This window comes from Macrotis lagotis, chromosome X (assembly GCF_037893015.1).
Source record: "Macrotis lagotis isolate mMagLag1 chromosome X, bilby.v1.9.chrom.fasta, whole genome shotgun sequence".
Classification (NCBI taxonomy): Eukaryota; Metazoa; Chordata; class Mammalia; order Peramelemorphia; family Peramelidae; genus Macrotis; species Macrotis lagotis.
Window position 1 is genome coordinate 81,592,464 of NC_133666.1, and position 13,729 is coordinate 81,606,192.

The window sequence follows — 13,729 nt, forward strand, 5'->3', positions numbered from 1 at the left end:
ACCCCCCCACTCCCCCATCCTTAGCTCAAGCTTCCCCATTTGTCCCCTTGGGCCTTCCCACGAAGCTCATCCAGCGTCTGGGAGGGGCTGGGAACGAGTAGGCAGATGCAAAGGTGGGGGGGGGGGGTCGGGGAGCACATCGGTTTGGGCTTCTGGGGGCCAAGGGAGGTTGGGTGATGTGTATAGCAAAACGAGTTGGGGGGGGGGTGAAATCCAGGAAGAAAGGGGCTGGGGAGGGGAGGAGGGACACGGCCGGAAGGTTGGGGGTGGGGGGGGGCAGGCGTACTCGGAAAGAGGGAAGTAAAGGTTATGGCGAGGCCGGGGAGGGCATCGATGGGAGCCCCGGCTGGCCCTAGGGCTTGGCTCTGCGGCAGCCTGGCAGCCGCGGAGGGGGGGGGGGTACTGGAGGGCAGAGCGCTGGAGGGCTTGGGGGGGGGGCGGGGAGGGGAATCCGCTAAGAAGCCTCTGCCAACGGGGGCCCAACCCATCCCTAGCGAGCGTGCGGGGAGGAGAAAGGCAAGGAGGTGGGAGGAGTGATGGAGAGGGAGGCCCGAGGAGCTGGCTGTCGGGGGTGGGGCGACAGTGACATCACCTCGGAGCAGGCTCTTAAGCGGCCTCGAGCCGGGGGGAGAATTGTTCTGCCCGCTGGGGAGAGAGCCGGGAGGTCGCAGCGGAGGAGCAGGCGATCGGCCTCCACCCGGAGCTTGGCCGGCCCGCAGAGAGCTTGGGGGAGAGCCTTCCGGGCTCGGGGCAGCGGCTCCCGCCGGCCGCCGGCCCCCCCCCCCGCCTCCCCCCCCCCCCCCCCCACGACCTTCTTCCCGACTTCGCCGAGCTCGGACGTCCGCTCGCCCTCTTGGCCCTTGGCAAGTCTATGCTTCCCGGAGCGCCCAGGTGAGCCCCGGGCCCCGTTCAGCCCCTCCAGGCGCCCCCGTTCTCTGTAGCCGCCACCGCCAGCCCCGTCGCAGCCGCAGCCACAGGCGCAGCCGCCGCCGCCGCCGCCGCCGGGCCGGGCCCCCAGCAGCTGTCCGAGCCTCCCCCCTCCAGCCCCGGACACACATGAGATTCTTCAGGCTGACTTTCAAGTGTTTTGTCGACTGCTTCTGAGTAACCCCCTCCCACCCCCTCGAACCTCACAGCCCTCTCTCCTCCCCCCAACCAGGGGACTCCCCATCCTTTCCCCTTCCCCTTTCCCTTCCCCTCCCTCCGGAAAAGAGTTTCCCCCTTCCCCAAATTCGGGGGGCAGCTTCCTCGTTGCTCCCGCGGCTCCTGGGCTTGGGGTCCCCCTCCCCCAATTGTTCCGGGCATCTATCGACAGTTGTCGAATTCTTTAGAGGGGGTTTGGGGAGACCACCTTGGGCGTCGGGGCCCCCGGGCCTCCCGGACGGTCGGCGTCCTTTAAGCCGACCGGAGCACCAGTGTCCTTTGTATTCTCCAAGCTCTCCCCCCTTCACCCCAATCCTAGCCCTCTGTCGTATTCCACACAGGCACGCACACACACACACACACACACACACACACATACACACACACATACACACACACACATACACACACACACACACACACACACACACACACACATACACACCCCCAGCCCTGCCCTAGTAAGCGGGGCCATGGCGAAGAAGACCACAGAGAACGGCATCTACAGCGTCTCCAGGGAAAAGAAGGGCTCGCTTCTGGACCCGGCCGACGGGCCCCCCCAACCAGCCAAGGCAGAGGTGGTAGCAGCTGGCCTGGGAGACCCGAGCCCGGGCCTGGCCATCCCGCCCCGGGAGACATGGACCCGCCAGATGGACTTCATCATGTCTTGTGTGGGGTTCGCCGTGGGCCTTGGCAACGTCTGGAGGTTCCCCTACCTTTGCTACAAGAACGGCGGAGGTGAGTGGAACTGCCCTTGCTGCCGGTCTCTCTTCTCCCGTGGATGCTCACCTCCTGGCCCACAGCCTCTTCTCCCCCACCCCACCCCCACCCCCTCTACTTCTCCAGTTCTGCTCCTGCCTTGTGTCCTCAGCCCCCCACAGCTGCTTCACCTCCTCCTGAACCTGGGACAACCCAAAGTATCAGTGTCTCCAACGGCTTCCCACCCCCTTCACATTCCACACACACCCCTCCATTACCCTGGTCATCCGTGGACCTTCCTCCTCCCCTTGGTCCTTCCCCACCCCAGTCCATCCCTGCCCAGGCAGATATGCCAAAGTCCATGGACCAGGAGGACCCGGAAGAGGAGGGGAAAAGGCTTGCATATAGACAACAGGGGTGTGTGTGTGGGGGGTAGGAATGGCAAGAACATCAGCAACTGATCGGGGTCCGGAAGCCCCCTCCCCTCCCCTCTGGCACTAGAAGCTGCAGCTGGGCTGGGCCTAGGTCTGCCAGGGGCTGCCATTGCTTCGCTCACCTTAAAACAACCTGGGTTCCTGGCCATGGGAAGGGGAGAGGGGAGGCTTTTAACTGAGGGAGGGGTGGCCTGTCATGAAACTTGGGCTTTGAAGGAGACTTTTCTGAAGGACTTTGCCCCCTCCCCAATCCTTGTCTCAGGCTGACTGCCCCTTTAAGAGCATGGACTCTTGGGAGAACTCTAGGGGGTGAGTCTCTGGCTGACCCCCCCCTCTCCAGGACCCAAGGCTATGGGTGCCCCCCCCCTTCTCCCTGCAGCTTACAATAGGCCACTCTTATCAGCTTGATTTCTTCTGCCCCCTTAGGTGCACAGGGCTAGATTTATGTACACATGCGTACTCACATACACGTGCTCTACGCATATGTTTATCATTTATGCTCATCCACATGCTCTTACATGTGAATGCACATACATAGTTGGACCATGCATCAACATACACTTAGATGTGTCCTACACAGGTGTGTATCTCTTAAGTTCATCCACATGCTGCTAGCTGTGAATGCACCTATCCATGTGTAACTGACATGTTACATATATGTTCTTAGCAAACCCAAGGCATCATTTGTACTCCAAGGAGGGAGGTACCTGCAGGGGGTGGGGGTGTCTAGATACCATTCTTTTATAGAGTAACAGACTTCCACCTGCCCTCAGGACAAATGGACTGCTCAGCTTGAGAAAGTGGTCCCAGAACCTCAGTATCCCCCCTCCACTGTCCTTGGCCTTGACCCTTCTTGCTCTCCCCTGGCCCTAGAGGAGTCACACAGTCTCTGTCTCCTTTCTCTCCAGTAGAAAACTGGGTAAAAGCAGAGTTCACAGGGCAGGGGCCATAGCTGTGTCTGCCAAGCTGGCTCACATAGCCTCTATCACTTGTCCCCAGGTCTTTTTGCCTGTGTCTGTCATTCTTTCTCTCCTCTCTATGGCCCCAGCCCCTGGCTCAGGCTCCCAGCCCTGTCTCTCCCATCTGCCCTTCTCTCCTGCCCAGGTTGTGGGACCCTAGGGCCCCTCCCTTGCTCACCAGCTGTCTCCACCCCCTGGCATGGGTTTCTCTCACATGCATGCTCGTGGCTGTTGCGTCACATGACGCAGTGTGTCGCAGACACATGAGGCAGGCAATCTGGTAGCATGGTTCACAATGTCTTGTAGGGATTACGTGTGACCTGAAGCTTGAGGGGTCTGAGCTCTATGTGGCCATCTGCCTCTGGCTTAGTCTGTTTTCTGCCATTGACACTCACCTTTGTGTGTGTGTGTGTGTGTGTGTGTGTGTGTGTGTGTGTGTTGCTAAGGAAGACTGGCTCACTAGGGACAGCATCATGAATAACCTGCCTGGTCCCTCCCAGGATTCCCCCCCTTTCTCCCTAGAACTTGTCCCAACCTGTCTGAGGTAGAAAGGGTGAGGCCCCAGTAGAGGGTCTGGGCATTGAGAAGGAAGGTCCATCTCCTCTTAAACAGACCTCTGCTCCTGGATAGCACTCTTCCCCTCTCCTTCCCACCCCTACCGCCATCTGCCACTGTCAAAACTTAACTCTTCCCCCGCTCCCAATCCCAACTCCCAGTCCTTAGGGTGGATAAGACAGGGGACCTGAGCCCCACCTAGACCCTTGACTGCTGGGTCATTTGGATTTCAAGGATCCCAGTTTATCCTCATCATCCATCCTTTCCTTTAATTTCTAGCTATTAGAGCCAAGGAGGGAAGCACTCTTTATTTTGGGTGATTTTTATTTTGTTATTATTTTTTAAAGTCAAGACCTAGTTTTGAATTCTGATTTCTGGCATGGCTGACCTTGGGCAAATGACTTCTCTTGGCCTCAGTTTCCCCAATGTGACATGAAAGGATTGGATGAGAATTTCTCTCAGGTCTTTGCTTTTAGGAGTCTGTTCCTTCCCCAGAGCAGTCACAAGGAAAGTTCCAACAACAGACCAAAAACTCTCTCTTATACGATGATGTGGTGGAGAACATATTGACGTTGAGGTCCAGAAGACCTAAGTTTGAATTTTGCCTCAGACATTTAACTGTGTGACCCTGGGCAAATCCTATCTCTGAATCTTGGTATGCTCTTCTGTAAAGTAGAGATAACAGTACATACTTGCCAATCACTCTGCCAGTCTTAAAGCAGCAATCACAAAAAATGGCACTTGGATATTTCCCACCACCTTTCCTTGCCATCACACCAAAGCCTCAGCTAATGGGGGCCCCACAGGCCAGCTGAACTGGACTGGATATTGTGTCGTTACTGCCAAACGGCCTCCATCGGCTGCAGAGCCATTTTGATAGCACATCAGTCCTCATGAGGGCCTCCCCACAACTTTTGATCCTCTGACTTGATGAGGGACCAAGAATCCCTGGGCTCAGTTTTGGTGCCTTGCTTATGGAGAAACTGATAGGTAGGATTCAAACCCAGGGCTTCCAGACTTGTCCAGGGTTATAGCTGGTTTAGGGGCATCCAGGATAGACAAGGAGGGAGGGTTTGTGGATGTGTTTTTCCCTGATAACTTTTGTCTCTTGTTAGAAATTATTTTTTTTATTATTTATGTAGCCTTCATTTTCAAATATTTCACCCTCCCTCCCCAGCAAGCCATCCATTTTGTTCATTTTATTATTCTTTAATTCAGGACAAAGTTGGTCATCCTGATTACTCAAGTGCTTTACTTTCTGCCTCTACTACTTCTTGGCCACCTAACCCCTGAACAAGAGACCTAGGTTCTGACTGGGTTTCTCAGCTTGCCCAGTGAGCCACTGGACAATTAAACAATCACATATTGGATTGTCAGTCATTTGATTGTCTATGGAAACTTGTCACTGCTTGTCTTGGAGCTTAGAAACTTACCCACTTGAGACTAAAGGACAGGATGTGACAGACCAAGAACATAGGAGAGACAGAAGGAAGGCTTGACATCGGTCATCCCGTGAGCAGGATAGCCTTCCTAGATGAGGGGCTGCTTGAAAAGAAGGCTGACTTCAGCCCCGCAGGATACAAAGAAGTAGCAGGCTGGGGAGATGTGGCCAAGGAACCAAAAGGAGGACTGGACAGTCCTCAATCTGTCCTGTTCATTCCTCCCCATTTGACCTTAGGGGGGTAAGACAAGACCTCTCTCATGTGATCCTTGTGGCAACCCTGGGAGGTATTTTATAAATAGGGAACTTTAGAGCTCAGAGGGGTTAAGTGACTTGCCCAGTTACCCAGTTAGCTTCAGTAGGGAATTCAAACCCAGAGCTCCTCTGGGAAGTGATAATTGAATGTGAGATGTGACCTGGATGTGATTGTGTTTCCCCCCACAGGAGTATTTCTCATCCCCTATCTCCTGATTGCTCTCCTGGGAGGGATCCCCATCTTCTTCCTCGAGATCTCACTGGGCCAGTTTATGAAAGCTGGCAGCATCAATGTTTGGAACATCTGTCCCCTCTTCAAAGGTTGGTGGCTTCCCTCCCCCTCCCCCCCTTCCCAATGGATCACCACCAAGATGGTTGGCTGCGTTGGGCAGGAATGGCCTCTGCTCACTTCCCTCTTCCTTCTTCTACTGCCCAGGCTTAGGTTTTGCCTCCATGGTGATTGTCTTCTATTGCAACACTTACTACATTATGGTGCTGGCCTGGGGTTTCTACTATCTGGTGAAGTCCTTCACAGCCTCACTGCCCTGGGCCTCCTGTGGACATGACTGGAACACCCCAGAGTGTGTGGAGATCTTCCGCCAGGAGGACTGTGCCAATGCCAGTGTGGCCAACCTCACCTGTGACCAACTCTCAGATCAGCGCTCACCAGTTATTGACTTCTGGGAGTGAGTCAGCCCCCATCTCCTCACCCCCTCCATAGATCCCTGTTTTCTTCCTACCCCAAAGCACAGCCCGTCTCTTCTCCCCTTCCAGAAAGAAAGTCCTTCGTCTGTCTTCAGGGCTGGATGTGCCTGGGGATATCAACTGGGAAGTTACCCTCTGCCTTCTAGCTTGTTGGGTTTTGGTCTACTTCTGTGTCTGGAAAGGAGTCAAGTCAACCGGAAAGGTAATTGTTTCTCTTTCCTACCCCACCCCCCACTCTCAGCTGATATTGCTCCCCTCTCCCAGCACCCAACTAGGCGTAGACTCTCCAACCCTCTTGCAGATGAGGGGACCCTTGGACATCTAGGAAGAGGCCCTACTTCTCCTGTAGCCCATCATACCCATAACAGTCCAAATTCAAACAGGGGCAGGCAGGCAATCCCCACTCATCTCTGCTCTCACCCCCTTCACTACCAGATTCAGGCTTCTGGGTTGGGATATGGATGCTGTTTCCACAGCAACAGCCTAACAATGTCCCATCCTGGCCCCTTTCCCAGTCCCTGCCCTGTTGGGGGAGGGGAGGGAAGAGCAAAGGCCTGCTACCCGCTAGTCTTATTCGCCCTGCTCAGTTGGCCAAGGCTATTGGGGGGGGGGGGGAGGTACTGGCACTCCCTCTGCCCCACAGCAGGTCATAGACCTGCCTGGCCTGGATTCTCTAGAATCCAGGATGGAGGTCATAACTGCCTCCTTCCTCTCTACTCCTCCCCTCCAGACCTGACCCCATTGTCAGGGATGGTGGGGGTATGGGCAAATTGAGACTGGGGATGTTAGTCCTGGGGCCTCCAGGCCTCTTTAGCACTGACAATGAAGGGGGGGGGGCATAGGAAGATGAGAACAGGTGAATAACAAAGGCAGCAAAAGATTGGGGCCCCAGAAGAGGAAAGTTTGCATGTGTCCAACTCAAAAGGTCCCTCCCTATTCTGATGCAAGCATCCACACCCCTATAGCCTAGGCAGCTGCTGGAAGACTAGAGGAAAGGGGGGAGGGCTGGAAGGGAGGATTAGCCCCAGTGTGACTGAAGAGCCAGGCCTCAAGCACACCCTAAGAGGAAGGCCAGGGGAGGAGGGAGCATCCAGGGAAGAGGGGGGGGGCATCCAAGGAAGGAGGGGGCTGGGCTAAGCTGGGAGGCCTAGATGGAAGAGGGAGATATTGGGCTTGCTGGGCCTTGGAGGCCTCTGACTCTGGCATGGTACTGGCCTTGGTGCAGATTGTTTATTTCACTGCTACATTCCCGTATGTGGTCCTCCTTGTCCTGCTGGTGAGGGGGGTCATGCTGCCCGGAGCACTGGATGGCATCATCTACTATCTCAAGCCTGACTGGTCTAAGCTGGGATCTCCACAGGTAAATTGCCTTCCCACCCCAATCTCTAATCTTTCCCCAGAAGTGTAAATTAGTTTAGATATTAGCAGTCACAAGCTCAAAAATGTCCCGCTGAGGCAGATTAAAAAACTTAAAATTTCTATGCACCGAGAAATTAAGATATGGTAGGATCTGATTCTGAGGCTAGTTTTATCACTCACCCTCTCAGGTTTACAAAGTTAGGAAACTGAGGGCAGGAAGCATTTGATTTTTTTTTTGCAAGGGTCTAAAGCAGAGTCAGTGCTTGGTAGCTGTGTGTTGAGTTGAGTTTGAGAGTGGGACAGAACTATCTCTGGGCAGTATTGTGCCAAGGTCACCTTGGTTACTCAAACCTGGCAATTAGAAGACTGTGGGCTCACCCCTAGGTCACCTGCCATGGGCCTCTTGACCTCTTGCTCGTTTTTTTTATGCATTCTGCTCCCCCCCCCCCAGGTGTGGATCGATGCTGGCACACAGATCTTCTTTTCCTATGCCATTGGCCTGGGGGCACTTACAGCCCTGGGAAGCTACAATCGATTTAACAACAACTGCTACAAGTAAGGGATGCATTCTTCTTTGGGTCTTGGGTCACCTCATCCCCAGTGCTAACACATGGTAATTTTCCTCTGTCTCAGGGATGCCATCATACTGGCACTTATCAACAGTGGCACCAGTTTCTTTGCTGGCTTTGTGGTGTTCTCCATCCTGGGCTTCATGGCCACAGAACAGGGCGTGCATATCTCCAAGGTGGCTGAGTCAGGTGGGTGAGGGCTATTGGGTCAGGGAGGGTCAGTCTGGAGATCAATTAATCCAGTTCTCTTGGATACTTGACCCACATGAGACCCACACTGGCAGATTCCTATTTGCTCTCCATTTTGTAAGGAACAGGTGCCTAAGAAAGGTTGTGACATCACACAGGTAGTGAATAGCAAAGCTAGAATTTGAAGACACATTTAGTTGGGAGTGAGCAGCTCCATTCAGAGTCCCATTGGCTGACTTCCTGTAGGATCCTGTTTGCCCTTCATCAAATCCCATGAACTCGGGCTCCTGTCAAGTATGGGGGGGGTGTGGAAGAGGAGTTTGGCTTCAGTGGTTTGCCAGGCCTCCAGCTCTCAATCTGGTAGCCTGGGAGGTAACAGGAGCTGACATTTCTAGCATATGGAGCTTTCCAAAGTGCTTTGGGCCCATTTTCCCATTCATTGGCCCAACACCCTGATCATGGGAGGGCGCTAGCCTGTAGAAAAGTAAACTGAGCCCTAGAATGGGGATGTGGCCAGGATAGCATAGGCAATAAGAATTTGAACCGGGTTCCGCAGACACACCTAGCCTCTCCAAGGGAATGGGGTGGTCTGCATCAAGCAGGCTGAGCTGCCCCGAGACAGAGAGAGCTTGAATGAACCGTGCTCCCCAAATTTTGGACTCTACAGTCCCAATTGGAAGAAGCCAGGAGGCAAAACTCATGTCTTTACCAAATGCACTGGGGGTCAGTGGGTGGGGGTTGTACTCTCCTGTTCCCTCATGCTCTGACAGCCAGTTTCTAGGGTATGATTTGTTCTGAAGGTAGGAGGGGAGAGGGTACTCTGATCCAGTAGGCTTTTCTGCTCTGGCCCCTGCTGTGCTACCCTAAGGGTTAATGGGTGACCTCTCTGGTTTCAGCAGCTGCTGCAGACCAGCTGCCCCTCCCTGGTTAGGGATCAGATGTCAGTCTGGAGGAGGGGAGTAGAAGGCACAGTCATCAGATTCTGATTGAGGTGGGGTGGGGGGTTGGAAGGAGGTTCATGGGTTTGGGGACATAATGAGCTAGGAGCTAAGGGTCTCCATCATTTGGACTCCATTTGGAGTCTCCATAAAATGGGGTGCAATGAGTACATGCACAACTGTATGTGAAATCTGGTGAACAAAACTGTTCTGTCATCCAACAGGACCAGGGCTGGCCTTCATTGCCTATCCCCGGGCTGTCACCCTGATGCCTATGGCCCCACTTTGGGCTGCCCTCTTCTTCTTCATGTTACTGCTGCTTGGCCTGGACAGTCAGGTGGGTCCTAGGGTAGAATGGGGGGTGTTCCCAGAGGGTCTAAACCATCCTTCAAAGGTTCTAGTTAAGTTCTAGTTCTAAGCTTCATTCATATATCCTATGTTTGGCTGCTACAGTTTGTTGGGGTAGAAGGATTCATCACTGGCCTTCTGGATCTCCTCCCAGCCTCCTATTACTTTCGTTTCCATCGGGAGATATCTGTAGCTCTGTGTTGTGTAGTCTGCTTCATCATTGACCTCTCCATGGTTACTGAAGTAAGTTGGAAGGGGATGGTGGAGAAGGGAAAAGGGAGAAGACTGCCAAGAGCTTGAACTTTTCATCTGACCTGGACTTCTGTTTCCCTCACTGAAGGGCGGCATGTACGTATTCCAGCTGTTTGACTACTATTCAGCCAGTGGTATGACTTTGCTGTGGCAGGCATTCTGGGAGTGTGCAGTGGTTGCCTGGGTTTATGGTAAGTGGACAACTTATGGTAGAGGTAGGTGAGGAAGAAAGTGGGATATCCCATTTGTGAGATAGTTGGGGTCATCGGCTTAGGTCTCCTTTCTCCTCGCCTTCCTTACCACAAACCCATTCCCTCCACTAGGTGCTGACCGGTTCATGGATGATGTTGCTTGTATGATCGGCTACCGGCCTTCCCCTTGGATGAAATGGTGCTGGTCCTTCTTCACCCCACTGGTCTGCATGGTAACAGCTAGGTGGGGGGGAAGCAATGTGGGGGATGTGGAGGATGGCTAAAGATGGAGGGAGGCTGGCTGGGAGAGGGGTACAGTATGACTAGAGCCTTCTCAAACCTCCTTAGGGCATCTTCACCTTCAATGTGGTATATTACAAGCCGCTTGTATACAACAACACCTACATCTACCCATGGTGGGGCGAAGCAGTGGGCTGGTGCTTCGCCTTCTCCTCCATGCTGTGTGTGCCACTTTATCTACTCTACCACCTCCTTGGGGCCAAGGGGACATTCATTGAGGTCAGTCTCTCCAATATACATTTGGTTGAGGTCTCTTACAATGCACCTGGGATCAGCAACAATCTTTTATTAACCCATTTATCTATATCTCTCTTTGGAAACATTTTGCAGATGAGGAAACTGAGACTTAAGTGACAGACCTGGGGTCAATTCCACTAGGCCAAGCTGTCTTACCTTTTTTTTAATCCAGTTCCCAGTCTCAGTAGAGAGACTTAAACATAGGCAAACATGGACTACCAAGTAACCTGAGGTCTAGAGGGCATATAGGGAGAGCCCTGGGGGTTGTGGTTAGATCTTTAAAAAAATGGAATTGGCACATGTTGCCAGATAAATCCTAATACTGGGTAAGTCCTTAGTCTGAGGCCCCTAGCCCCAAGCATTTGGGCTGAATTGGGAAAGACTGGTCACTGAACTAAAGGACTAAGTGGGCCCATGAGAGAAGTTGGCAAGGGACATTCTGGGAAATGGGCAAAGGAAGAATTCTTGGGGGGTTACTAACCCTCCCTTGTCCTTTTGTCCTACTCAGCGTTGGCGAGACCTGACCCAGCCAGTGTGGGGTCTCCATCACTTGGAGTATAAGGCTCAGGACTCTGATGTCAGGGGCCTGACCACCCTGACTCCCGTGTCTGAGAGCAGCAAGGTCATCGTGGTGGAGAGCGTCATGTGACCTGCCCTGAGGGGGTGGGGCAGGAACGGGGCGCCTGCCTCTGCCCTAGTGCCCAAAGCCAATGCCTCCCCACCCCCCCACCAGCCTCCCTTCTTGTAGCCATAGTAAAGCCCCCTCTCACTCCTTTCAACCCCCCTCACTGAGACCCTGGGGAGGGGGAGCCTTTTCTGTATGATACTGATAGAGGGGACCCGGGTCAGGCTGGGGCCACGGTGTATGAGTGCTTGAGTTGAACTGGTTTTTTCTCTTTTCTTTTTTTAAAATAAACACCAAAAAAATAAAATTTTAAAAAACACCCACCAAAATCAAGAGCCCACCCTGCTCATGACACCTAGTCTAGCTCCCCCCTGTCAGCTGGGGGAGCAGGGAGCTGATGAAGCCCTTTTGGTGGCTGGGACTCTATGGTCCCCTCCAGCTTCCGGGAGCCTGCTGTCGCTTGTGTCTCCCTCTATAGGTCATCTTTTTTTTTTTTTTTTAAGAGCTTGTTGGTTAGGAGTCTTCTGACCTCTGACCCTCAAGACAAATTCCCAAGATGAAGGTGTGTGTATGTGTGTATGGGTGGGTGGTGTTTGTGTGCGCATGTCTGTAGATATATACAGTGGCGCTATATAAATATATACAGTATATAGATATATACAGTATATAGATATATGGAATTGAGAATACCAGGTGTAAATTATGCCTGAGGGCAAAGACTTGTATTTTGCACATTTTGTAAAAACTCTAAGAGAAGAGTGATTTCTGCCTGTATATTTCTAAAAAGAGAAACAACCCTCCATCCCCAACCCCAAGAGAGCCTGATAGAGATCTAATTTTGTTAGAAAAAAAAAAACTGAAAAAAAGCCTCCAATCCTGGCTTTGTCACAGGTTTTTGGTCCTTGTCCATCCTCCTTCCTCACCATCAAGTGGGAGGGGAGGGAAGTCCAGGGCTGGGAGGCCAGAGCCCTTACTCGGCCCCCTCTGGCAGGCAATGTTGCTTGCCTGTGGCATAGTGCCCAGTATTCTATGTATTGAGGCCTGGCCTTTTAGGAGAAGGGGCGTCTCCCAGAACACCAGCCTGGCACAGCCTGTGGTGCCACTGTTCACACTCACCCCCTTAATGCCATCCTGGGGAATCTGGGGAAGGAAGGGGCATTGGAGGGTACCTCAGAATCCCTGCCCATGCCCCCCCCTTCTATGTCTGATGCACTTTGCATATCTCAGTCTTCCACATAGAAGCTTTAACCCGCCTTGTGTCAAAAAGCAAAAACCCTGACAGACAGCCAAAATGGGCCCTGCTGAGACCAGGCCCACTCCAGGTCTTGGGGGGCCCTGGGATATTGTGACTGCTCAAAAGCCACCTGCAAACATAGCAATAAAGACATGTCATTTTTCAAATTGTTGCTCTGTCTTTCCTTTGGGGGACAGGTGCCACCTAAGTGGGCTGGTGAACATCCTCCCCCCATAACTCAACCTCCTGAATTTGTCTTGTTGATTTGGACACGTCCACTGCCCTTGGTCAGACTATTTCCAATTTTCACATTTCCATTTTCTAAAAGCAGAAGTTTCTCTTACGATTTCAAGTCCCTCAAGTTGAGTCTATCTGGCAGTGCCCAGAGCTATAATCTTTCTTGGGCACTTTTGCTTTTTCATCTTGTTGCCTGGGCTGGAAAAAATGGCTCATTTTTTGTGTCGATTCTTTGGATCCTCATAACTTAAATGCTTGAAAATATTTTAAAAATTGTAAATACAACAATCCTTAGCAGTTTTCCTTCTGCTACTCATTGGACAAATTTCAAGGGCCTCAACCTGTAATTTAGGAAATGCTGCCCAATGACTCTTAATTTCTACTTCCTCTACCCCATAAGCTCCTTTTAACCTTTGCAAAAAGTCAAACCATGAGATTTTGCAAAATACTTTTATCAGTTGGAGTGGTTGCTCTTAGCTTCTACAAACCCCACCAATTTCTTTAGGTATTTCAGATTCTGGAAAATTCTTGCTCCTTGGCCAAAATTTTCTCCAACTAATTGGTCTCTGACCCAGCAGTTCTTTAAGGGCCACTGGACTCAAGCTTTCCCTGATTTCACCCCAAATTCTCTGAACTAAGAGGACCATGGAAATACAGGAAGTCACAGCTTCTAATCCTGAACGTTTCCATGTTTTGATAAGGACCTGAACTTTCTTCAAAAGGGGCTCTACCTGCACTCCCAGCTCGAAGTCAACTTTTCAGGATTTTCCTTTCATCATTTGCAAAATTCAGTAAGACTTTCTCATCTCAGCAATTGCCATCTCCTCCCAGTTTTAAATAAAAAATTCCCTTTTGGAAACTATGGTTTCCAAACCTTATGGTGTCATGGTGGCCCAGCCAGTCAGGAGGCAAACCTGAGGCAAGTCACTTAAAAATTAAGGGGATGACAGTTCCAATCTGATGGATCTAGATTGATACCAAAGAAATCTCTTTTAACTCTAGGGAGATATTCTAGTATCTTAGTCCACTGTTCAGATCCCAGAGGCAGCTTGTGGTACC

At 52.1% G+C, this 13,729-nt stretch overlaps 1 protein-coding gene across 1 annotated transcript; it reads left to right on the forward strand.

Annotated features, from left to right (window-relative positions):
• Positions 1–1,333: 1,333 nt before the first annotated feature.
• Positions 1,334–12,600, forward strand: SLC6A8 (solute carrier family 6 member 8). Its single transcript, XM_074207225.1, has 13 exons — positions 1,334–1,881; positions 5,676–5,807; positions 5,923–6,172; positions 6,261–6,393; positions 7,417–7,551; positions 8,002–8,105; positions 8,184–8,308; positions 9,471–9,583; positions 9,700–9,837; positions 9,935–10,037; positions 10,170–10,270; positions 10,386–10,556; positions 11,083–12,600. The coding sequence occupies exons 1-13, from the start codon at positions 1,617–1,619 to the stop codon at positions 11,221–11,223; spliced, it is 1,911 nt and encodes a 636-aa protein (XP_074063326.1). The 5' UTR covers positions 1,334–1,616; the 3' UTR covers positions 11,224–12,600.
• Positions 12,601–13,729: the final 1,129 nt, after the last annotated feature.

Bases quoted from the DNA above. Each gene is read 5' to 3' on its own strand.
- SLC6A8 (XM_074207225.1), top strand. From the start codon at position 1,617: ATGGCGAAGAAGACCACAGAGAACGGCATCTACAGCGTCTCCAGGGAA. The intron at 9,838-9,934 runs GTAAGTTGGAAG...CCCTCACTGAAG, and splicing joins ACCTCTCCATGGTTACTGAA to GGCGGCATGTACGTATTCCA. The intron at 10,038-10,169 runs GTAAGTGGACAA...TCCCTCCACTAG, and splicing joins AGTGGTTGCCTGGGTTTATG to GTGCTGACCGGTTCATGGAT.